The sequence below is a fragment of the Oncorhynchus kisutch genome, linkage group LG10 (assembly GCF_002021735.2).
Source record: "Oncorhynchus kisutch isolate 150728-3 linkage group LG10, Okis_V2, whole genome shotgun sequence".
Lineage (NCBI taxonomy): Eukaryota > Metazoa > Chordata > Actinopteri > Salmoniformes > Salmonidae > Oncorhynchus > Oncorhynchus kisutch.
Genome location: NC_034183.2, coordinates 2,061,447 through 2,087,806, shown reverse-complemented (window position 1 = coordinate 2,087,806; position 26,360 = coordinate 2,061,447). Strand labels below are relative to the sequence as shown.

The 26,360-nt window shown below is 45.9% G+C and overlaps 1 protein-coding gene across 1 annotated transcript in view; it reads left to right on the top strand.

Moving 5' to 3' along the window:
* dennd4a (DENN/MADD domain containing 4A) overlaps window positions 1–26,360 on the top strand; it is a 116,283-nt gene that overhangs the window by 79,843 nt on the left and 10,080 nt on the right. Inside the window, exons 18-29 of the mRNA XM_031832824.1 lie at window positions 599–805; window positions 922–1,050; window positions 2,558–2,714; window positions 4,002–4,124; window positions 6,592–6,702; window positions 10,096–12,611; window positions 12,855–13,083; window positions 15,406–15,497; window positions 16,062–16,231; window positions 16,990–17,533; window positions 21,245–21,365; window positions 22,622–22,796. Coding sequence (XP_031688684.1) covers window positions 599–805; window positions 922–1,050; window positions 2,558–2,714; window positions 4,002–4,124; window positions 6,592–6,702; window positions 10,096–12,611; window positions 12,855–13,083; window positions 15,406–15,497; window positions 16,062–16,231; window positions 16,990–17,533; window positions 21,245–21,365; window positions 22,622–22,796 — 4,574 coding nt within the window. The remainder of the gene's footprint in view (window positions 1–598; window positions 806–921; window positions 1,051–2,557; window positions 2,715–4,001; window positions 4,125–6,591; window positions 6,703–10,095; window positions 12,612–12,854; window positions 13,084–15,405; window positions 15,498–16,061; window positions 16,232–16,989; window positions 17,534–21,244; window positions 21,366–22,621; window positions 22,797–26,360) is intronic.

Here is a 26,360-nt window from a genome sequence, read left to right as displayed (position 1 = left end):
CAGACTAAAACCTACTCCTCCGTATCAGACAGGCAGGCAGTCAGACAGTCAGACAGACAGACAGACAGACAGACTAAAACCTACTCCTCCGTATCAGACAGACAGACAGACAGACAGACAGACAGACAGACAGGCTTAAACCTACTCCTCCGTACCAGACAGACAGGCAGACAGACAGGCAGTCAGACAGACAGGCAGTCAGACAGACAGTCAGACAGACAGGCAGGCAGGCAGTCAGACAGACAGACAGACAGATAGACAGGCTAAAACCTACTCCTCCGTACCAGACAGACAGACAGACAGACAGGCAGTCAGACAGACAGACAGACAGACAGGCAGACAGACATTTTCTTTTTCTCTAACATACCCATGCCCTCATCAGGGCTTCATTGTCAACTGTAATACAAGGCGTCATAATCACATGGTGTCCTCCCTCCGAGAAGAGCAGACTGCACCGCCAGGCTCCTGAGAAGCAGAAGTGTCCCGTACGACTGTTCGTACGAACCGCCTGATAAACGCCACTCAACCCACTGTTGTCAGACCTGTACAGTAACTCTAGTTCTGAAATGTTTATTTTGTTGTAATGTACTGTGTCCAGGAGATTCGCTCGGCCCAGCGCATGGCTAAAACCCACGCCTCTGTACCCCAGATGTGGTCTAAGTGTCTGCTGCGTCACTGTTACGGCCTGTGGTTCATATGCCTGCCAGCCTACGCCAGCGCATGCCACTCCAAGGTGCGGGCACTACGCATGGCCTACGACATCCTGAGGAAGATGCAGGACAAGAAGCTGCAGGCACCTGATGAGGTAGGAAACAATAGATGTGCTGATGTGTGTGTGTCTCCTCTCCTCTCCAGGTGTCCTACAGGGTGCAGATGTCCTCTCTAACTCTATCTTCCTGTCTCCTGTCTCCTGTCTCTTAGGTGTGTTACCGGGTGTTAATGCAGCTATGTGGACAGTACAGCCAACCAGTCCTGGCGGTCAGAGTTCTGTTTGAGATGAAGAAGGCTGGAGTTCATCCCAACGCCATCACCTACGGCTACTACAACAAGGTGAGTGCTGCTGATGAATAAATTCCATCTACAAAGACTACCATATACACTATATTATGTGTGCTTGATTGATCAATGTATTGATTGATTGGTTCCGGGCGGGGTTGGAGAGCACTTAGCCATCCAGTACTATTGATAGATTGATAGTTTGATAGATTGATAGATTGATAGATTGATAGATTGATAGATTGATAGTTTAATAGATTGATAGTTTGATAGATTGATAGATTGATTGATAGTTTAATAGATTGATAGATTGATAGATTGATAGTTTAATAGATTGATCGATTGATATATTGATTGATAGATAGATAGATTGATTGATTGATAGTTTCATAGATTGATAGTTTCATAGATTGATAGATTGATAGATTGATAGTTTAATAGATTGATAGATTGACATATTGATTGATAGATTGATTGATTGATTGATTGATAGTTTCATAGATTGATAGTTTCATAGATTGATTGATTGATAGATTGATAGATTGATAGATTGATAGATTGATATATTGATATATTGATTGATTGATTGATAGTTTAATAGATTGATAGATTGATAGTTTAATAGATTGATAGATTGATAGATTGATATATTGATTGATAGATAGATTGATTGATTGATAGTTTCATAGATTGATAGATTTATACATTGATATATTGATTGATATATTGATAGATTGATAGTTTAATATATTGAAAGATTGATTGATTGATAGATTGATATATTGATTGATATATTGATAGATTGATAGTTTAATAGATTGATAGATTGATAGTTTAATAGATTGATATATTGATTGATAGATAGATTGATTGATAGTTTCATAGATTGATAGATTTATACATTGATATATTGATTGATATATTGATAGTTTAATAGATTGATAGTTTAATAGATTGATAGATTGATTGATAGATTGATATATTGATTGATAGATAGATTGATTGATTGATTGATAGTTTCATAGATTGATAGATTTATACATTGATATATTGATTGATATATTGATATATTGATAATTTAATAGATTGATAGATTGATAGTTTAATAGATTGATAGGATTGATATATTGATTGATAGATAGATAGATTGATTGATTGATAGTTTCATAGATTGATAGATTTATACATTGATATATTGATTGATAGTTTGATAGTTTAATAGATTGATAGATTGATAGATTGATTGATAGATTGATATATTGATTGATAGATTGATAGATTGATAGTTTAATAGATTGATTGATTGATAGATTGATTGATTGATAGATTGATTGATAGATTGATAGATTGATAGATAGATTGATTGATTGATAGATAGATTGATAGTTTAATAGATTGATAGATTGATAGATTAATTGATAGATTGATAGTTTCATAGATTGATAGATTGACAGATTGATAGATTGATATACTGATAGATTGATAGTTTAATAGATTGATAGATTGATTGAAATATTGATTGATAGATTGATATATTGATTGATTGGTTGATTGGTTCCAGGCGGTGTTGGAGAGCACGTGGCCGTCCACAGGAAGTAGAGGAGGCTACTTCCTGTGGGCCAAGCTGAGGAACGTAGTCCTGGGGGTAGGACGGTTCAAACAGACGGTCCAGAACCACAACCAGAACCAAACCCAGAGTAGAGACACACAGCTATCAGGTAAGTCCAGAACCACAACCAGAACCAAACCCAGAGTAGAGACACACAGCTATCAGGTAAGTCCAGAACCACAACCAGAACCAAACCCAGAGTAGAGACACACAGCTATCAGGTAAGTCCAGAACCACAACCAAACCCAGCGTAGAGACACACAGCTATCAGGTAAATCCATCTCCCTCTCCAGGATCACCGCTGTGTTGTCTCTCAATGCTAGAGGTGTCGATACAGTCTCTGGTTCGATTCCAGGCTGTATCACAACCGGCTGTTATTGGGAATCCCATAGGGCATCGCACAATTGGCCCAGCGTCGTTAGGGTTTGGCCGGGGTGTTTTTAATCCCAGGCCCCCGTCCCCGCAGGAGGCCTTTTGCCTTTTGGTAGGCGGTCCTTGTAAATAAGAATTTGTTTCGAAAAGAGCTTCTGGGTATCAGAACCGTGATTATTCACCTCGTACTGGATGACATTTTTTCTTTAATGAGTCGGACACGAAAGATTTACTCCCGATAACTGACCAGGAATAAATCGACGTTGTTCGTGTGGAGAGGACGGGACGCAGGTCTGAGTGCCTTGTGAGAGTTTGTCAGCTAGTACCCACCTCTATCATCCATCCTATTGGCCAATGTGCAATCAATGGAGAATAAACTGGATGAGCTACGATCAAGACGATCAATCCTACCAATGGGACAAACTGTAATATCTTGAGTTGTGGCTAAACAATATACAGGATAATATACAGTTGGCTAGTTTTTCTGTGCATCATGTCTGTAGCCATGAAGTGCTTTGAAAGGCTGGTCTCATCCCTCTGTAATAGCCCAGACACAGAGTCTGGTCCTGGGGGAAGAGGCTCTCCTTCCTCTGCATTAGGCCAGACACAGAGTCTGGTCCTGGGGGAAGAGGCTCTCCTTCCTCTGCATTAGGCCAGACACAGAGTCTGGTCCTGGGGGAAGAGGCTCTCCTTCCTCTGTAGTAGCCCAGACACAGAGTCTGGTCCTGGGGGAAGAGGCTCTCCTCCCTTCCTCTGTAGTAGCCCAGACACAGAGTCTGGTCCTGGGGGAAGAGGCTCTCCTCCCTCTGTAATAGCCCAGACGCAGAGTCTGGTCCTGGGGGAAGAGGCTCTCCTTCCTCTGCATTAGGCCAGACACAGAGTCTGGTCCTGGGGGAAGAGGCTCTCCTTCCTCTGTAGTAGCCCAGACACAGAGTCTGGTCCTAGGGGAAGAGGCTCTCCTCCCTCCGTAATAGCCAAACAATACTAAAACTCACACTCTCATCTCTCTGTTCTCTCTCTACAGACTACAGTGATCTGGACACAGTCAGTCATGGCAGTGAAGACAGTACTAACGACTCAGTTGAGCGGGTCTCAATCGATACAGACTTCACTAAGATGGACTCCAGTGATGATGGATCAAGCACAGGTACTTAAAGATGTTACCCCTCCTCTCCTTTCATCCCTCTCCCCCCTCCTCCAAAAACAGGTACTTAAAGATGTCACCCCTCCTCTCCTTTCATCCCTCTCCCCCCTCCTCCAAAAACAGGTATCTAAAGATGTCACCCCTCCTCTCCTTTCATTCCTCTCCCCCCTCCTCCAAAAACAGGTACTTAAAGATGTCACCCCTCCTCTCCTTTCATTCCTCTCCCCCCTCCTCCAAAAACAGGTATCTAAAGATGTCACCCCTCCTCTCCTTTCATTCCTCTCCCCCCTCCTCCAAAAACAGGTACTTAAAGATGTCACCCCTCCTCTCCTTTCATCCCTCTCTCCCCTCATCCCTCTTTCCTTTCCTCCTATACCTAAATCTCATCTCCGTTCCTCCTCACCTCTTCTCTCCATCCTTGTGTGTGATGGGCGGAGTATGTCTTCCTTTTTCACTAACCTTTTTCCCTTTACGAGTCGATGTTTACATTGCTCACTCAGTCCCTCTCCCTCTCCCTCTGTGTTCTGTACTGCACTCTAAGCAGCTATAATGTCTCTGTAGAGGATGGCACGGAGAAGGTAAGATCTTTTGTACCAGATGAATCCACTGAGATGAAAATAGGACCCGTTTGATCAACTATTTTCAGGGAGAAAGAGAAAGGAGGTGTTATCCAATAACTCCTCTGCTATCCTGAACAAAAATATCAGTGCAACAGGCAACAATTTGAAAAATTGGACTGCGTTTATAGTTCATGTAAGGAAATGATGTTCAATGGGGGACATGTCTGGTGAGTATGCAGGCCGTGGAAGAATGTGTTCAGCTTCCAGGAATCATGTTCAGATCCTTGGAACATGGGGCCGTGCATTATCATGCTGAAACAGGATGTGATGGCGGCGGATGAATGGCACGACAATGGGGCCTCAGGATCTCATCACGGTATCTCTGTGTGTGGCCATCGATAAAATACAATTGTGTTTGTTGTCCGTAGCTTATGCCTGCCCATATCATAACCCCACCGCCACCATGGGGCATTCTGTTCACAACGTTGACATCAGCAAACCACTTACCCGCACGATGCCAGAACAACGTTGACATCAGTAAACCACTCACCCGCACGATGCCAGATCAACGTTGACACCAGCAAACCACTTACCCGCACGATGCCAGATCAACGTTGACACCAGCAAACCACTTACCCGCACGATGCCAGATCAACGTTGACACCAGCAAACCACTTACCCGCACGATGCCAGATCAACGTTGACACCAGCAAACCGCTTACCCACACGATGCCAAAAATTATTTAGTGGTGCAAACCTACAGTTTCATCAGCTGTCCGGGTGGCTGGTCTAAGACCATCCCTCAGGTGAAGAAGCCGGATGTGGAGGTCCTGGGCTGGCCGTGGATATACGTGGTCTGTGGTGAGGCCGGTTGGACGTACTACCAAATTCTAAAACGACGTTGGAGGCGACTTATGGTAGAGAAATGAACATTAAATTCTCTGTCAACAGCTTTATTGGACATTCCTGCAGTCAGCATTCCAATTGCAACGCTCCCTCAAAACTTGAGACATCTGTGGCATTGTGTTGTGTGACAAAACTGCACCTGTTAGAGTGGCCTTTTATTGCCCCCAGCACAAGGTGCACCTGTGTAATGATCATGCTGTTTAATCAGCTTCTTGATATGCCACACCTGTCAGGTGGATGGATTATCTTGGCAAAGGAGAAATGTTCTCTAACAGAGATTTAAACAAATTTGTGAACAACATTTGAGAGAAATAAACTTTTTGTGCCTATGGAACATTTCTGGGATCTTTTATTTCAGCTCATGAAACTTGGGACCAACACTTTACCTGTTGCGTTTATACTTTTGTTCAGTATATTTCCTCAAAGTTTGTGCCTCATCCACACTGGTTCTTAATACAGGTTTGTTTCTGTTGTTCTCTCTGTATAAATAAACACTGTGTGTTCAAAACATTAGGAACACCTGTTCGTTCCATGACAGACTGACTAGGTGAATCCACTTCAATCAGTGTAGATGAAGTGGAGGAGACAGGTTAAATAAGGATTTTAAGCCTTGAGACATGGATTGTGAATGTCTGGGTTGTGTATGTGTGCCATTCAGAGGGTGAATGGGCAAAACAAAATATTTAAGTGCCTTTGAACAGGGTATGGTAGTAGGTGCCAGGCGCACCAGTTTGTGAACAGTTTCCAGTGTGCATCAAGACTGGTCCTTCACCCAAAGGACATCCAGCCAATCTGACACAACTGTGGGGAAGCATTGGAGTCAACATGGACATCCAGCCAACCTGACACAACTGTGGGGAAGCATTGGAGTCAACAGTAGAGTCAACATGGACCAGCATCCCTGTGGAAGGCTTTCGACACCTTGTAGAGTCCATGCCCTGACGCAACTCAATATTAGGAAAAGTGTTTTGTACACTCAGTCTCTGTCTGTCTGTCTGTTTCAGGTGGCCAATCAGACCAAGGCTATGACTCTCTATCTAAGGAGGAGGAGAGGATGGTGGGAAGGGACAGCGACAGAACACCACTAGCGCAGGAGAAGTCAGAGAGGGAGTCTTGTAAGTTTAAACATGTCTACTACTCAAGACTACTGAATGGTTCATACCAGGGTTGGGGTCAATGTCATTTCAATTCAGAAAGTAAACCAAATTCCACATTTTCTTCATTGGAAAACATTGAAGATAATTGCAATTTCTATGTACGTTCTGAATTGACTGAATTTAAATGGAATTGTCCCATATTAACCAGCCGTATTGAAAAAGCCGATGAAAAACAGCTCAAAATAATTACCTCAGTACTATTTATACCGAAATTGTGTTACATTTTATATTATTCTCCTAATCTGACTGAGCACTGAACTCCTTTCTGATCTCTAAGGACAGAATTGAATATTACTGACAGAGTGAAATGAATCCTCTGCCCTGGTTGTTACATCACAGCACAGTGTGTGGGTGGAATAAGAATGTCTTGTCTTCAACACATCTCCCATCCTCTCTGTCCTCTCTATATGCTGTTAAATTTAGATGGCGACAAGATAGATAATCAACTGATTGATTGGATGTGTGTTATGTAACTGGGATGTATCTTATATTTGATTACAAGTGTAGAACATTTTCCTGATTTCTGTTCTGTTCTGTTGTTGGTTTTTTCAATCTGTTTGCCGATTTTTTTTGTGTTGTTATTGAGTTTGAAGTATAACGTTCAGAGATCATTTTTTTTACAGAGATATCTTATCTCCTCTTGAGATGGTCCACAGGGATGGAATCTAGGACCACTATTATTAATAGTTTATATGATTGATATTCCAAATTCCAAACACTAACTTCATGTTCAAACTTCTCCTCTGGACTTTTCACTAAAACAATGTTTGAATTACCATACCTGATCTGGAAGTCAAAGGCTCGGTGATGACGTTTAGTATCGCCAGCAGCATACCACCCTGAATACCACTGCTGGCTTGTTTCTGAAGCTAAGAATTATGTATTACGGATCCCCATTAGTTCCTGCCAAGGCAGCAGCTACTCTTCCTGGGGTTTATGATGGATCCCCATTAGTTCCTGCCAAGGCAGCAGCTACTCTTCCTGGGGTTTATGATGGATCCCCATTAGTTCCTGTCAAGGCAGCAGCTACTCTTCCTGGGGTTTATTATGGATTCCCATTAGTTCCTGCCAAGGTAGCAGCTACTCTTCCTGGGGGTTATTATGGATCCCCATTAGTTCCTGCCAAGGCAGCAGCTACTCTTCCTGTGGTTTATTATGGATCCCCATTAGTTCCTGCCAAGGCAGCGGCTACTCTTCCTGGGGTTTATTATGGATCCCTATTAGTTCCTGCCAAGGCAGCAGCTACTCTTCCTGGGGTTTATTATGGATCCCCATTAGTTCCTGCCAAGGCAGCAGCTACTCTTCCTGGGGTTTATTATGGATCCCCATTAGTTCCTGCCAAGGCAGCAGCTACTCTTCCTGGGGTTTATTATGGATCCCCATCAGTTCCTGCCAAGGCAGCGGCTACTCTTCCTTGGGTTTATTATGGATCCTCATTAGTTCCTGCCAAGGCAGCAGCTACTCTTCCTGGGGTTTATTATGGATCCCCATTAGTTCCTGCCAAGGCAGCGGCTACTCTTCTTGGGGTCTATTATGGATCCCCATTAGTTCCTACCAAGGCAGCAGCTACTCTTCCTGGGGTTTATTATGGATCCCCATCAGTTCCTGCCAAGGCAGCGGCTACTCTTCCTTGGGTTTATTATGGATCCCTATTAGTTCCTGCCAAGGCAGCAGCTACTCTTCCTGGGGTTTATTATGGATCCCCATTAGTTCCTGCCAAGGCAGCAGCTACTCTTCCTGGGGTTTATTATGGATCCCCATTAGTTCCTGCCAAGGCAGCGGCTACTCTTCCTGGGGTTTATTATGGATCCCCATTAGTTCCTACCAAGGCAGCAGCTACTCTTCCTGGGGTTTATTATGGATCCCCATTAGTTCCTGCCAAGGCAGCAGCTACTCTTCCTGGGGTTTATTATGGATCCCTATTAGTTCCTGCCAAGGCAGCAGCTACTCTTCCTGGGGTTTATTATGGATCCCCATTAGTTCCTGCCAAGGCAGCAGCTACTCTTCCTGGGGTTTATTATGGATCCCCATCAGTTCCTGCCAAGGCAGCGGCTACTCTTCCTTGGGTTTATTATGGATCCTCATTAGTTCCTGCCAAGGCAGCAGCTACTCTTCCTGGGGTTTATTATGGATCCCCATTAGTTCCTGCCAAGGCAGCGGCTACTCTTCCTGGGGTCTATTATGGATCCCCATTAGTTCCTACCAAGGCAGCAGCTACTCTTCCTGGGGTTTATTATGGATTCCCATTAGTTCCTGCCAAGGTAGCAGCTACTCTTCCTGGGGGTTATTATGGATCCCCATTAGTTCCTGCCAAGGCAGCAGCTACTCTTCCTGTGGTTTATTATGGATCCCCATTAGTTCCTGCCAAGGCAGCGGCTACTCTTCCTGGGGTTTATTATGGATCCCCATTAGTTCCTGCCAAGGCAGCAGCTACTCTTCCTGGGGTTTATTATGGATCCCTATTAGTTCCTGCCAAGGCAGCAGCTACTCTTCCTGGGGTTTATTATGGATCCTCATTAGTTCCTGCCAAGGCAGCAGCTACTCTTCCTGGGGTTTATTATGGATCCCCATTAGTTCCTGCCAAGGCAGCGGCTACTCTTCCTGGGGTCTATTATGGATCCCCATTAGTTCCTGCCAAGGCAGCAGCTACTCTTCCTGTGGTTTATTATGGATCCCCATTAGTTCCTGCCAAGGCAGCGGCTACTCTTCCTGGGGTTTATTATGGATCCCCATTAGTTCCTGCCAAGGCAGCAGCTACTCTTCCTGGGGTTTATTATGGATCCCTATTAGTTCCTGCCAAGGCAGCAGCTACTCTTCCTGGGTTTATTATGGATCTCCATTAGTTCCTGCCAAGGCAGCAGCTACTCTTCCTGGGGTTTATTATGGATCCCTATTAGTTCCTGCCAAGGCAGCAGCTACTCTTCCTGGGTTTATTATGGATCTCCATTAGTTCCTGCCAAGGCAGCGGCTACTCTTCCTGGGGTTTATTATGGATCCCCATTAGTTCCTGCCAAGGCAGCAGCTACTCTTCCTGTGGTTTATTATGGATCCCCATTAGTTCCTGCCAAGGCAGCAGCTACTCTTCCTGTGGTTTATTATGGATCCCCATTAGTTCCTGCCAAGGCAGCGGCTACTCTTCCTGGGGTTTATTATGGATCCCCATTAGTTCCTGCCAAGGCAGCAGCTACTCTTCCTGGGGTTTATTATGGATCCCTATTAGTTCCTGCCAAGGCAGCAGCTACTCTTCCTGGGGTTTATTATGGATCCCCATTAGTTCCTGCCAAGGCATCAGCTACTCTTCCTGGGGTCCAGCAAAATTAAGGCAGTTAATACAATTTGTTGTGTCTTTAGGTCCTCTGACTAGACAGGACCACACCACCAGCCCTGGTGACTCCAAAACTCCCTGTGGTACCAGACCAAAGAACCGGAGGCTGAGGCCCAACTCCCTGGACCTGACCGGAGGACAGGGGACTCTCAGGACCATCACACTCAACTTCACCTCCACCACCATGCAGGTCCGAGGCCCTGCTCCGAAACGCCCCCCGCCTCCGAACTGCAAACCTGGGAAGACCAGTCAGGAAGACCAGGCTATTCCTACCCAGAACCAGAAGAGATTGGATGGGGGAGAGGGGGAGGAGGTAGAAGGCAGTAAGGACAGACAGACACCTGCCAAAGAGGTGGAAAGGAGGAGTGTGAACGTCAGTGGTGGAGACACTGAAAGGCCTGCAACCCACAGTGTTAGTGGAGATGGAGACGGGGCTGTAACTCACAGTGTTAGTGGAGACGGAGACGGGGTTGTAACCCACAGTGTTAGTGGAGATGGGTTTGTAACCCACAGTGTTAGTGGAGATGGAGACGGGGCTGTAACCCACAGTGTTAGTGGAGATGGAGACGGGGTTGTAACCCACAGTGTTAGTGGAGATGGAGACGGGGCTGTAACCCACAGTGTTAGTGGAGATGGAGACGGGGTTGTAACCCACAGTGTTAGTGGAGATGGAGACGGGGTTGTAACCCACAGTGTTAGTGGAGATGGAGACGGGGTTGTAACCCACAGTGTTAGTGGAGATGGAGACGGGGTTGTAACCCACAGCGTTAGTGGAGATGGGGCTGTAACCCACAGTGTTAGTGGAGACGGGGCTGCAACCCACAGTGTTAGTGGAGATGGAGACGGGGCTCTAACCCACAGTGTTAGTGGAGATGGAGACGGGGTTGTAACCCACAGTGTTAGTGGAGATGGGGTTGTAACCCACAGTGTTAGTGGAGATGGAGACGGGGCTGTAACCCACAGTGTTAGTGGAGATGGAGACGGGGTTGTAACCCACAGTGTTAGTGGAGATGGAGATGGGGTTGTAACCCACAGTGTTAGTGGAGACGGGGTTGTAACCCACAGTGTTAGTGGAGATGGAGATGGGGTTGTAACCCACAGTGTTAGTGGAGATGGAGACGGGGCTGTAACCCACAGTGTTAGTGGAGATGGGGTTGTAACCCACAGTGTTAGTGGAGATGGAGACGGGGCTGTAACCCACAGTGTTAGTGGAGATGGGGTTGTAACCCACAGTGTTAGTGGAGATGGAGATGGGGCTGTAACCCACAGTGTTAGTGGAGATGGAGACGGGGTTGTAACCCACAGTGTTAGTGGAGATGGAGACGGGGTTGTAACCCACAGTGTTAGTGGAGATGGAGACAGGGCTGTAACCCACAGTGTTAGTGGAGATGGAGACGGGGTTGTAACCCACAGTGTTAGTGGAGATGGAGACGGGGTTGTAACCCACAGTGTTAGTGGAGATGGAGACGGGGTTGTAACCCACAGTGTTAGTGGAGATGGAGACGGGGTTGTAACCCACAGTGTTAGTGGAGATGGAGACGGGGCTCTAACCCACAGTGTTAGTGGAGATGGAGACGGGGTTGTAACCCACAGTGTTAGTGGAGATGGAGACGGGGCTGTAACCCACAGTGTTAGTGGAGATGGAGATGGGGTTGTAACCCACAGTGTTAGTGGAGATGGAGACGGGGCTGTAACCCACAGTGTTAGTGGAGATGGAGACGGGGCTGTAACCCACAGTGTTAGTGGAGATGGAGACGGGGCTGTAACCCACAGTGTTAGTGGAGATGGAGATGGGGTTGTAACCCACAGTGTTAGTGGAGATGGAGACGGGGCTGTAACCCACAGTGTTAGTGGAGATGGAGACGGGGCAGTAACCCACAGTGTTAGTGGAGATGGAGATGGGGTTGTAACCCACAGTGTTAGTGGAGATGGAGACGGGGCTGTAACCCACAGTGTTAGTGGAGATGGGAACGGGCCTGCAGATTGCAGTGTCTCCAAACAGAACAGTGTAAGAAACAGCAGTGAAACTGTGGGCGGAGCCGTGAAGAGGACAAGTATCGTTGAGACTGGCTTTGACCCTCTGTCCATTATAGCAGCTGAGACGGAGACAGAGGGTGATGGGGACAGTAGCAGTACCTCCACAGCCCGCCGGGACCTGGCAGAAGAGATAGAGATGTACATGAAGGTTCTGAGCCCTCTGAGCAGCAGGACCGCCAGCATGGACCTTCAGAACCCATCCAGCCCGCTACTCCACGCCACCTCCACCCCATCTAAACCCTCCTCCCGCCGACCTCGGCCCCTCAGCCTGACCCACTCCCCCTGTACCTCCCCCCGACCACCTCCTCCCTTGCTTCGTGCCAACTCGCACCTCCCCCTCTCCAGGCCCAAAGAACGTCTCCGTCCCTCCTCCCTGGTCTCCCCCTCCTCCCCAACTCTCAGTCTGGACATGTTTAAGAGCAGCTTCCTGTCAGCAGGGAAGGGGGTGGCTGAGAAGGCCAGCAGGCTCTACTCCCGCCTGTCATCACAGACATCACTCTCGCAGGTATGTACAACCATCCCTCTAATGGAAGACATTGTCCGGGATCCAACGCAGATTAACGACACGTGCATAGCAATAGACATTTAAAAAAAATTTAAAGATCACATTCCATCAATGCTGGAGACGTCAGCTCAATCTGAAATGACCTTTAATAAAAGTTCAACTCGTTTGTTGAAACCTGATCATTGTCAAGATGCCATTTTGGGTACTGTGCACTATTTGAAAATGAACCCTCTTCTCCCACAGGATGTGAACTGCGACCAGATCAGCGTGTCATCAATGACCTCAGTGGACCCAGAATGCACCTCTCTGTTGGAGGAGGGCTCTGTCCTGGACCCTGAAGGTTTCACCTCCTCCTACGCCTCGCCCCAGCATGACAGCATCGCGTGCCTGAGGAGGAGCCCAGCCAGGGGACGACTCGTCTCTCAGAGCCCCACCTCGCCCTGCAAGGTGTTCCGCCACAACTCCTTCTCTAGTGCGTAAAGTAGTCCCGCCTCATTCTCACTCTGTGTCTAAGTTTGCTAGTTGCTAGCTTGCTAGTTTCAGCGGCTTTTGAGTTTGACATAAGTTAACCTGATGAAAATTCCTCAGCAAAAATAGTATTTTTATTCCGTTTTAGTATTGCAACAATTTTAAGAATGTTATATAATATTAAACAAAAATTCGAAATATTTTTTTAAGGCTTTCGAAAAACTATGTTTCAAATATTGCAAGGGCAGTGCTTGCTGCATAACTACATACCCGGGTTTGATCCCAGGCTGTGTCACAAACGGCCGTGACCGAGAGTCGCATAGGGCGAAGCAGAATTGGTCAAGCATCGTCCGGGTAAGGAGAGGGTATTGGCCGGGGGGGGGGGCTCATCGCACTCTTGTGGCGGGTCGGAAGCCTGCAAGCTGACTTCGGTTGTCAGTTGAACAGTGTTTCCTCCGACTCATTGGTGCAGTTGGCTTCCGGGTTAAGCAGGTGGGTGTTAAGAACCACGGTTTGGCAGGTCATGTTTTGGAGGACGCATGACTCGACCTTCGCCTCTCCCGAGCCCGTTTGGGAGGTGCAGCGATGAGACAAGATCATAATTGAAAAAGGGGGGTAAAATACAAGAAATACAACAACAACAAAATGATTGCAGTTTTGAAACTGCAGTAACTGCGGTTGACTGTGGTATTTTGGATGTGGTAATTGCAGAAGAACTTCAGTTGAACTGCAGTTAAACAGCTAAATTTACGAAGTCCTTGAAGTATACTGCAGTTATAGTGCATTCTAAGTGCATTTACACAACAGTGTACTGCAGTTATAGTGCATTCTAAGTACATTTACACAACAGTGTACTGCAGTTATAGTGCATTCTAAGTACATTTACACAACAGTATACTGCAGTTATACTGCATTCTAAGTACATTTACACAACAGTGTACTGCAGTTATAGTGCATTCTAAGTACATTTACACAACAGTGTACTGCAGTTATACTGCATTCTAAGTACATTTACACAACAGTATACTGCAGTTATACTGCATTCTAAGTACATTTACACAACAGTGTACTGCAGTTATAGTGCATTCTAAGTACATTTACACAACAGTGTACTGCAGTTATACTGCATTCTAAGTACATTTACACAACAGTGTTCTGCAGTTATAGTGCATTCGAAGTACATTTACACAACAGTATACTGCAGTTATAGTGCATTCTAAGTACATTTACACAACAGTGTACTGCAGTTATAGTGCATTCTAAGTACATTTACACAACAGTGTACTGCAGTTATACTGCATTCTAAGTACATTTACACAACAGTGTACTGCAGTTATAGTGCATTCTAAGTACATTTACACAACAGTGTACTGCAGTTATACTGCATTCTAAGTACATTTACACAACAGTGTACTGCAGTTATACTGCATTCTAAGTACATTTACACAACAGTGTACTGCAGTTATACTGCATTCTAAGTACATTTACACAACAGTGTACTGCAGTTATAGTGCATTCTAAGTACATTTACACAACAGTGTACTGCAGTTATACTGCATTCTAAGTACATTTACACAACAGTGTACTGCAGTTATAGTGCATTCTAAGTACATTTACACAACAGTGTACTGCAGTTATACTGCATTCTAAGTACATTTACACAACAGTGTACTGCAGTTATACTGCATTCTAAGTACATTTACACAACAGTGTACTGCAGTTATACTGCATTCTAAGTACATTTACACAACAGTGTACTGCAGTTATACTGCATTCTAAGTACATTTACACAACAGTGTACTGCAGTTATACTGCATTCTAAGTACATTTACACAACAGTGTACTGCAGTTATACTGCATTCTAAGTACATTTACACAACAGTGTACTGCAGTTATAGTGCATTCTAAGTACATTTACACAACAGTGTACTGCAGTTATAGTGCATTCTGACTGCAATCTGTTTTTTCATGAAGGAAGCAATTGAATAATGAAACTTTTGAGTGTTTAATGTTTTGTAAAGTTGTACTGAATGTGATTGGCTGATGGTAACTCTATGTATTTCTGTACTGAATGTGATTGGCTGATGGTAACTCTATGTATTTCTGTACTGATTGTGATTGGCTGATGGTAACTCTATGTATTTCTGTACTGAATTTGATTGGCTGATGGTAACTCTATGTATTTCTGTACTGATTGTGATTGGCTGATGGTAACTATGTATTTCTGTACTGATTGTGATTGGCTGATGGTAACTCTACGTATTTCTGTACTGAATGTGATTGGCTGATGGTAACTCTATGTACCGGTATGTCCTGTTATTCTCAGGTGGTTTGGCTCCTCCATCTAGAGGTCCCCAGACTCCAGACTCTTCTCCTGATGCCTCCCGCTTCTACCTCCGTCACCACTACACTACCGAGGTCAGTGTTATAGCCTGTTATAGCCTGTTATAGGCTGTTATAGACTCTTATGGACTGCTATAGACTGTTATAGCCTCTTCCTTCTCAGTCACCACTACACTACTGAGGTCAGTGTAATAGCCTGTTATAGAGTGTTATAGCCTCTTCCTTCTCAGTCACCACTACACTACCGAGGTCAGTGTTATAGCCTGTTATAGCCTGTTATAGCCTCTTCCTTCTCAGTCACCACTACACTACTGAGGTCAGTGTTATAGCCTGTTATAGCCTGTTATAGCCTCTTCCTTCTCAGTCACCACTACACTACTGAGGTCAGTGTAATAGCCTGTTATAGACTGTTATAGCCTCTTCCTTCTCAGTCACCACTACACTACCGAGGTCAGTGTTATAGCCTGTTATAGCCTGTTATAGCCTCTTCCTTCTCAGTCACCACTACATTACTGAGGTCAGTGTTATAGCCTGTTATAGCCTCTTCCTTCTCAGTCACCACTACACTACTGAGGTCAGTAGTTGCAGTCAATCAACTCGTCAGTTAGTCAACCGTATCCGGGTCTCTTACGTCTCTAGGTGTTGATGTCTAGCTGCTGTCGCTGTAAGACATGTGACTGTCTGGTGTATGATGAAGAGATCATGGCAGGATGGACGGCTGATGACTCCAACCTCAACACCACCTGTCCCTTCTGTGGCTCTTCCTTCCTGCCCTTCCTTACTGTACACATCAGGGACCTGAGACACAGGTGATAACACACTACGACACACACACTACGACACACACACACACACTACGACACACCCACACACACACTACGACACACCCTCACACACTACGACATACACACACTACAACACACCCACACACACACTACGACACACCCACACACACTACGACATACACACACTACGACACACCCACACACACACTACGACACACCCACACACACTACGACACACACACTACGACACGACACACACACACACACACACTACGACACACACACACTACGACACACCCACACACACACTACGACACACCCACACACACAGGTCAGGGCAGGTAGGCTCAGGGTCAGGGCAGGTAGGCTCAGGGTCAGGGCAGGTAGGCTCAGGGTCAGGGCAGGCAGAATGGTCAAAAACTGGGAAAACTTGAAAACCAGGACTAGAGAAAGACAGGGGCACGGGAAAAAACGCTGGTAGGCTTGACGAAACAAAACGAACTGGCAACAGACAAACAGAAAACACAGGTATAAATACCCTGGGGATAGTGGGGACAATGAGTGACACCTGGAGGGGGTGGAGACAAGCACAGAGACGGGTTAAAGATCAGGGCGTGACAAAAAAGTATTTTAACACACAACTCAGATCAAATCAAATCAAATGTATTTATATAGCCCTTCGTACATCAGCTGATATCTCAAAGTGCTGTACAGAAACCCAGCCTAAAACCCCAAACAGCAAGCAATGCAGGTGTAGATCCCGTACATGTTTGTCTCTTTAGGACCAGTGACGAGGGTCACCAACCTTTAGGAGAGGACACGGCTGCTTCAGTCAACCCTGAGACTGCAGCTGGAGCACTGACACCCCAGTCAACCACAGCTCCAGCAGCGGAGGAACAGGACACTGAGGGTGTAGCTGGGTGTCCACAGGACCCTGTCCCAGGCACAACTTCAGATCCAACCTCAGCCCCATCTCCAACCTCAGCCCCATCTCCAACCTCTCCCCCACCTCCAGCCTCTCCCCCATCCCCTGCCTCAACTACAACTCGTAGTTCCCCAGTGAGTAGTTCTCCAACCCCAACCCCATCCCCATCTCTCCCAGCCCCGGTGACGGTTCCCTACCTGAGTCCCTTGGTTCTGTGGAAAGAGCTAGAGTCTCTGCTGGGTAATGAGGGGGACCAGGTGATCAGTTCTCCCAGCATCGTGGACCAGCACCCTATCGTATTCTGGAACCTGGTGTGGTGCTACCGCAGACTGGAACTCCCCTCTCATCTGCCCGGTCTCATACTGACCTCACAGCACTGCAGCCAGGGACACATACCGCAGGTAGGTACACTACACTGAACGTACCCGTACGCTACACTACAATGAACGTACCCGTATATTACACTACACTGAACGTACCTGTATATTACACTATACTGAACGTACCCGTATATTACACTACAATGAACGTACCCGTATATTACACTACAATGACCATACCCGTACGCTACACTACAATGAACGTACCCGTATATTACACTATACTGAACGTACCCGTATATTACACTACACTGAACGTACCCGTACGCTACACTACAATGAACGTACCCATAAATTACACTACACTGAGCGTACCCGTACATTACACTACAATGAACGTACCCGTATATTACACTACACTGAACGTACCCGTACGCTACACTACAATGAACGTACCCATAAATTACACTACACTGAACGTACCCGTACATTACACTACAATGAACGTACCCGTACGCTACACTACAATGAACGTACCCATAAATTACACTACACTGAACGTACCCGTATATTACACTACACTGAACGTACCCATAAGTTACACTACAATGAACGTACCCGTACATTACACTACAATGAACGTACCCATAAATTACACTACACTGAACGTACCCGTACATTACACTACACTGAATGTACCCGTACATTACACTACACTGAACGTACCCGTATATTACATTACAATGAACGTACCCATAAATTACACTACACTGAACGTACCCGTACATTACACTACACTGAATGTACCCGTACATTACCCTATACTGAATGTACCCGTATGTTACACTACAATGAACGTACCTGTACATTACACTACAATGAACGTACCCATAAACTACACTACACTGAATGTACCCGTACGTTACACTACAATGAATGTACCCGTACATTACACTACAATGAACGTACCCGTACATTACACTACAATGAACGTACCCATAAATTACATTACTCTGAATGTACCGTATGTTACACTACACTGAATGTACCCGTACGCTACACTACACTGAATGTACCCGTACATTACACTACACTGAATGTACCCGAACATTACACTACACTGAATGTACCTGTACATTACACTACACTGAATGTACCCGTACGTTACACTACACTGAATGTAACCGTACGTTACACTACACTCAATGTACCCGTACATTACACTACACTGAATGTACCCGTACGTTACACTACACTGAATGTACCCGTACGTTACACTACACTGAATGTACCCGAACATTACACTACACTGAATGTACCCAGAAGTTACACTATACTGAATGTACCCGTACATTACACTACACTGAATGTACCCATACATTACACTACACTGAACGTACCCGTATATTACACTACAATGAACGTACCCATAAATTACACTACACTGAATGTACCCGTACATTACACTATACTGAATGTACCCGTATGTTACACTACAATGAACGTACCTGTACATTACACTACAATGAACGTACCCATAAACTACACTACACTGAATGTACCCGTACGTTACACTACAATGAATGTACCCGTACATTACACTACAATGAACGTACCCGTACATTACACTACAATGAACGTACCCATAAATTACATTACTCTGAATGTACCATATGTTACACTACACTGAATGTACCCGAACATTACACTACACTGAATGTACCCAAACATTACACTACACTGAATGTACCCAAACATTACACTACACTGAATGTACCCGTACGTTACACTACAATCAATGTACCCGTACATTACACTACACTGAATGTACCCGTACGTTACACTACACTGAATGTACCCGTACGTTACACTACACTGAATGTACCCGAACATTACACTACACTGAATGTACCCATAAGTTACACTATACTGAATGTACCCGTACATTACACTACACTGAATGTACCCGTACATTACACTACACTGAATGTACCCATAAGTTACACTATACTGAATGTACCCGTACATTACACTACACTGAATGTACCCGTACGTTACACTACACTGACTGTACCCGTACGTTACACTACACTGAATGTACCCGAACATTACACTACACTGAATGTACCCATAAGTTACACTATACTGAATGTACCCGTACATTACACTACACTGAATGTACCCATAAGTTACACTACAATGAACGTACCTGTACATTACACTACAATGAACGTACCCATAAACTACACTACACTGAATGTACCCGTACGTTACACTACAATGAATGTACCCGTACATTACACTACAATGAATGTACCCGTACATTACACTACAATGAACGTACCCGTACATTACACTACAATGAACGTACCCATAAATTACATTACTCTGAATGTACCATATGTTACACTACACTGAATGTACCCGTACGTTACACTACACTGAATGTACCCGTACATTACACTACACTGAATGTACCCGAACATTACACTACACTGAATGTACCCGTACGTTACACTACACTGAATGTACCCGTACATTACACTACACTGAATGTACCCGAACATTACACTACACTGAATGTACCCGTACGTTACACTACACTGAATGTACCCGTACGTTATACTACACTCAATGTACCCGTACATTACACTACACTGAATGTACCCGTACGTTACACTACACTTAATGTACCCGTACGTTACACTACACTGAATGTACCCGAACATTACACTACACTGAATGTACCCATAAGTTACACTATACTGAATGTACCCGTACATTACACTACACTGAATGTACCCGTACATTACACTACACTAAATGTACCCATAAGTTACACTATACAGAATGTCACCGTACATTACACTACACTGAATGTACCCGTACGTTACACTACACTGACTGTACCCGTACGTTACACTACACTGAATGTACCCATAAGTTACACTATACTGAATGTACCCGTACATTACACTACACTGAATGTACCCGTACGTTACACTACACTGAACGTACCCGTATATTACACTACAATGAACGTACCCATAAATTAAACTACACTGAACGTACCCGTACATTACACTACAATGAACGTACCCATAAACTACACTACACTGAATGTACCCATAAGTTACACTACACTGAATGTACCCGTATATTACACTACACTGAACACGAAAGTACGTTATTTATACATTGTCCCTTTAAACAGGGACCTAGGGAGTTTGTTGTTGTTCCTAGGGAGTTTGTTGTTGTTCCTAGGGTGTTTGTTGTTGTTCCTAGGGAGTTTGTTGTTGTTCCTAGGGAGTTTGTTGTTGTTCCTAGGGTGTTTGTTGTTGTTCCTAGGGAGTTTGTTGTTGTTCCTAGGGAGTTTGTTGTTGTTCCTAGGGTGTTTGTTGTTCCTAGGGCGTTTGTTGTTGTTCCTAGGGCATTTGTTGTTGTTCCTAGGGCGTTTGTTGTTGTTCCTAGGGCGTTTGTTGTTGTTCCTAGGGCGTTTGTTGTTGTTCCTAGGGCGTTTGTTGTTGGACCTAGGGCATTTGTTGTTGTCCCTAGGGAGTTTGTTGTTGTTCCTAGGACGTTTGTTGTTGTTCCTAGGGCGTTTGTTGTTGTTCCTGGGGCGTTTGTTGTTGGACCTAGGGCGTTTGTTGTTGTTCCTAGGGCGTTTGTTGTTGGACCTAGGGTGACTTACAGAACGCATATGAGTTGTCTTTTACATGTTCCTTCAAGCCGGATTGGAGCAGTTGTCATTGAAACAGAAGAGACAGTGATTTGTGTTCTCTCTCCTGTCAGGTCCCAGCCCAGAGCGTGTCTTCAGAGGACAGTAAACATGTCCTGGTTCGCATCCTGTGGGACAACCCGTCACTCCACCAGGACTCTGTCCAGGCCCTATACATGCTCTGGCACGCACACTGTAAGTCATCACAATGGATCGGATTTATAAAGGGATTTTCCATACTTTGTAAATGTGTAGGTGAATCACTGTGACAGTGAAACATGGTTACTTCCTGTTCCTGTAGTAGATCTGTGAAACTGCCTGAAACATGGTTACTTCCTGTTCCTGTAGTAGATCTGTGAAACTGCCTGAATTGTTGATTATTATTATAATTTTTTTTTTTTAAATTTAGCCCTTTTTCTCCCCAATTTCATGGTATCCAATTGTTTTAGTAGCTACTATCTTCTCTCATCGCTACAACTCCCGTATTGGCTCAGGAGAAACAAAGGTCCTCCGATACACAACCCAACCAAGCCGCACTGCTTCTTAACACAGTGCGCATCCAACCCTGAAGCCAGCCGCACCAATGTGTCGGAGGAAACACCGTGCACCTGGCAACCTTGGTTAGTGAGCACTGCGCCCGGCCCGCCACAGGAGTCGCTAGTGCGCGATGAGACAAGGACCGGCCAAGCCTTCCTTAACCCAGACGACGCTAGGCCAATTGTGCGTCGCCCCACGGACCTCCCGGTCGCAGCCGGTTGTTACAGAGCCTGGGCGCGAACCCAGAGTCTCTGGTGGCACAGCTGGCGCTGCAGTACAGCGCCCTTAACCACTGCGCCACCCGGGAGGCCCCAGAAGGCCTTTTTCAATAGCGTGATGGGTTTAAATGCCCCTGGAGGAAGCCATGTGATTGAGTAGTCTCAGTCTGAACCGAATCAGGCGGAAATGGTACTCGCTATGCAAGAAGCGTGACGTTCTTTACACTCCTGCTCCTGTCCCTGTCTCTCTGTAGAGTCTGACCCCTCCTGTCTCTCTGTAGAGTCTGACCCCTCCTGTCTCTCTGTAGAGTCTGACCCCTCCTGTCTCTCTGTAGAGTCTGACCCCTCCTGTCTCTCTGTAGAGTCTGACCCCTCCTGTCTCTCTGTAGAGTCTGACCCCTCCTGTCTCTCTGTAGAGTCTGACCCCTCCTGTCTCTCTGTAGAGTCTGACCCCTCCTGTCTCTCTGTAGAGTCTAACCCCTCCTGTCTCTCTGTAGAGTCTGACCCCTCCTGTCTCTCTGTAGAGTCTGACCCCTCCTGTCTCTCTGTAGAGTCTGACCCCTCCTGTCTCTGTCCCTGTCTCTCTGTAGAGTCTGACCCCTCCTGTCTCTGTCCCTGTCTCTCTGTAGAGTCTGACCCCTCCTGTCTCTGTCCCTGTCTAGGTGCTAACTCTGTGACCCTGCTGTCTGTCTCTAGTCTCTCTCCCCTCAGCCAGTGGAACGGTGTATGAGGAGGGCCAGCCCCAGGACCATCTCTTCTCCTCTGAGGTCCTACAGGGTGCAGTGAGGAACATCCAGAAGGGGGATGTCTACCAGCCCATGAGTCAGATCCTACAGCTGCTGGGACCAGAGCTGGGCTTCAACAGACAGAGGTATGGGGAAGGACATCTATACAGACAGACAGACAGACAGACAGACAGACAGACAGACAGAGGTATGGGGAAGGACATCTATACAGACAGACAGACAGAGGTATGGGGAAGGACATCTATACAGACAGACAGACAGACAGACAGACAGACAGACAGACAGACAGACAGACAGACAGACAGACAGACAGACAGACAGACAGAGGTATGGGGAAGGACATCTATACAGACAGACAGACAGACAGACAGACAGACAGACAGACAGACAGACAGACAGACAGACAGACAGACAGACAGACAGACAGACAGACAGACAGACAGACAGAGGTATGGGGAAGGACATCTATACAGACAGACAGACAGACAGAGGTATGGGGAAGGACATCTATACAGACAGACAGACAGACAGAGGTATGGGGAAGGACATCTATACAGACAGACAGACAGACAGACAGACAGACAGACAGACAGACAGACAGACAGACAGACAGACAGACAGACAGACAGACAGACAGACAGACAGACAGAGGTATGGGGAAGGACATCTATACAGACAGACAGACAGACAGACAGACAGACAGACAGACAGACAGACAGACAGACAGACAGACAGACAGACAGACAGACAGACAGACAGACAGACAGACAGACAGACAGAGGTATGGGGAAGGACATCTATACAGACAGACAGACAGAGGTATGGGGAAGGACATCTATACAGACAGACAGACAGACAGAGGTATGGGGAAGGACATCTATACAGACAGACAGACAGAGGTATGGGGAAGGACATCTATACAGACAGACAGACAGACAGACAGACAGAGGTATGGGAAGGACATATATACAGACAGACAGACAGACAGAGGTATGGGGAAGGACATATATACAGACAGACAGACAGAGGTATGGGGAAGGACATCTATACAGACAGACAGACAGACAGACAGACAGACAGACAGACAGACAGACAGAGGTATGGGGAAGGACATCTATACAGACAGACAGACAGACAGACAGACAGAGGTATGGGGAAGGACATCTATACAGACAGACAGACAGAGGTATGGGGAAGGACATCTATACAGACAGACAGACAGACAGACAGACAGAGGTATGGGGAAGGACATCTATACAGACAGACAGACAGACAGACAGAGGTATGGGGAAGGACATCTATACAGACAGACAGACAGACAGACAGAGGTATGGGGAAGAACATCTATACAGACAGACAGACAGACAGACAGAGGTATGGGGAAGGACATCTATACAGACAGACAGACAGAGGTATGGGGAAGGACATCTATACAGACAGACAGACAGACAGACATACAGACAGACAGACAGACAGACAGACAGACAGACAGACAGAGGTATGGGGAAGGACATCTATACAGACAGACAGACAGACAGACAGACAGACAGACAGACAGACAGACAGACAGACAGACAGACAGACAGACAGACAGACAGACAGACAGACAGACAGACAGACAGACAGACAGACAGACAGACAGACAGAGGTATGGGGAAGGACATCTATACAGACAGACAGACAGAGGTATGGGGAAGGACATCTATACAGACAGAAAGACAGACAGACAGAGGTATGGGGAAGGACATCTATACAGACAGACAGACAGACAGACAGACAGAGGTATGGGGAAGGACATCTATACAGACAGACAGACAGAGGTATGGGGAAGGACATCTATACAGACAGACAGACAGACAGACAGACAGACAGACAGACAGACAGACAGACAGACAGACAGACAGACAGACAGACAGACAGACAGACAGACAGACAGACAGAAGGTATGGGGAAGGACATCTATACAGACAGACAGACAGACAGACAGACAGACAGACAGACAGACAGACAGACAGACAGACAGACAGACAGAGGTATGGGGAAGGACATCTATACAGACAGACAGACAGAGGTATGGGAAGGACATCTATACAGACAGACAGACAGACAGAGGTATGGGGAAGGACATCTATACAGACAGACAGACAGAGGTATGGGGAAGGACATCTATACAGACAGACAGACAGACAGACAGACAGAGGTATGGGGAAGGACATATATACAGACAGACAGACAGACAGACAGAGGTATGGGGAAGGACATATATACAGACAGACAGACAGAGGTATGGGGAAGGACATCTATACAGACAGACAGACAGACAGACAGACAGACAGACAGACAGACAGACAGACAGACAGACAGAGGTATGGGGAAGGACATCTATACAGACAGACAGACAGACAGACAGAGGTATGGGGAAGGACATCTATACAGACAGACAGACAGAGGTATGGGGAAGGACATCTATACAGACAGACAGACAGACAGACAGAGGTATGGGGAAGGACATCTATACAGACAGACAGACAGACAGAGGTATGGGGAAGGACATCTATACAGACAGACAGACAGACAGACAGAGGTATGGGGAAGAACATCTATACAGACAGACAGACAGACAGACAGACAGAGGTATGGGGAAGGACATCTATACAGACAGACAGACAGAGGTATGGGGAAGGACATCTATACAGACAGACAGACAGACAGACAGACAGACAGACAGACAGACAGACAGACAGACAGACAGACAGACAGACAGACAGACAGACAGACAGACAGAGGTATGGGGAAGGACATCTATACAGACAGACAGACAGACAGACAGACAGACAGACAGACAGACAGACAGACAGACAGAGGTATGGGGAAGGACATCTATACAGACAGACAGACAGAGGTATGGGGAAGGACATCTATACAGACAGAAAGACAGACAGACAGAGGTATGGGGAAGGACATCTATACAGACAGACAGACAGACAGACAGACAGACAGACAGAGGTATGGGAAGGACATCTATACAGACAGACAGACAGACAGACAGAGGTATGGGGAAGGACATCTATACAGACAGACAGACAGACAGAGGTATGGGGAAGGACATCTATACAGACAGACAGACAGACAGACAGAGGTATGGGGAAGAACATCTATACAGACAGACAGACAGACAGACAGAGGTATGGGGAAGGACATCTATACAGACAGACAGACAGAGGTATGGGGAAGGACATCTATACAGACAGACAGACAGACAGACAGACAGACAGACAGACAGACAGACAGAGGTATGGGGAAGGACATCTATACAGACAGACAGACAGACAGACAGACAGACAGACAGACAGACAGACAGACAGACAGACAGAGGTATGGGGAAGGACATCTATACAGACAGACAGACAGAGGTATGGGGAAGGACATCTATACAGACAGAAAGACAGACAGACAGAGGTATGGGGAAGGACATCTATACAGACAGACAGACAGACAGACAGACAGACAGACAGAGGTATGGGGAAGGACATCTATACAGACAGACAGACAGACAGACAGACAGACAGACAGACAGACAGACAGACAGACAGACAGACAGACAGACAGACAGACAGACAGACAGACAGACAGACAGACAGAGGTATGGGGAAGGACATCTATACAGACAGACAGACAGACAGACAGAG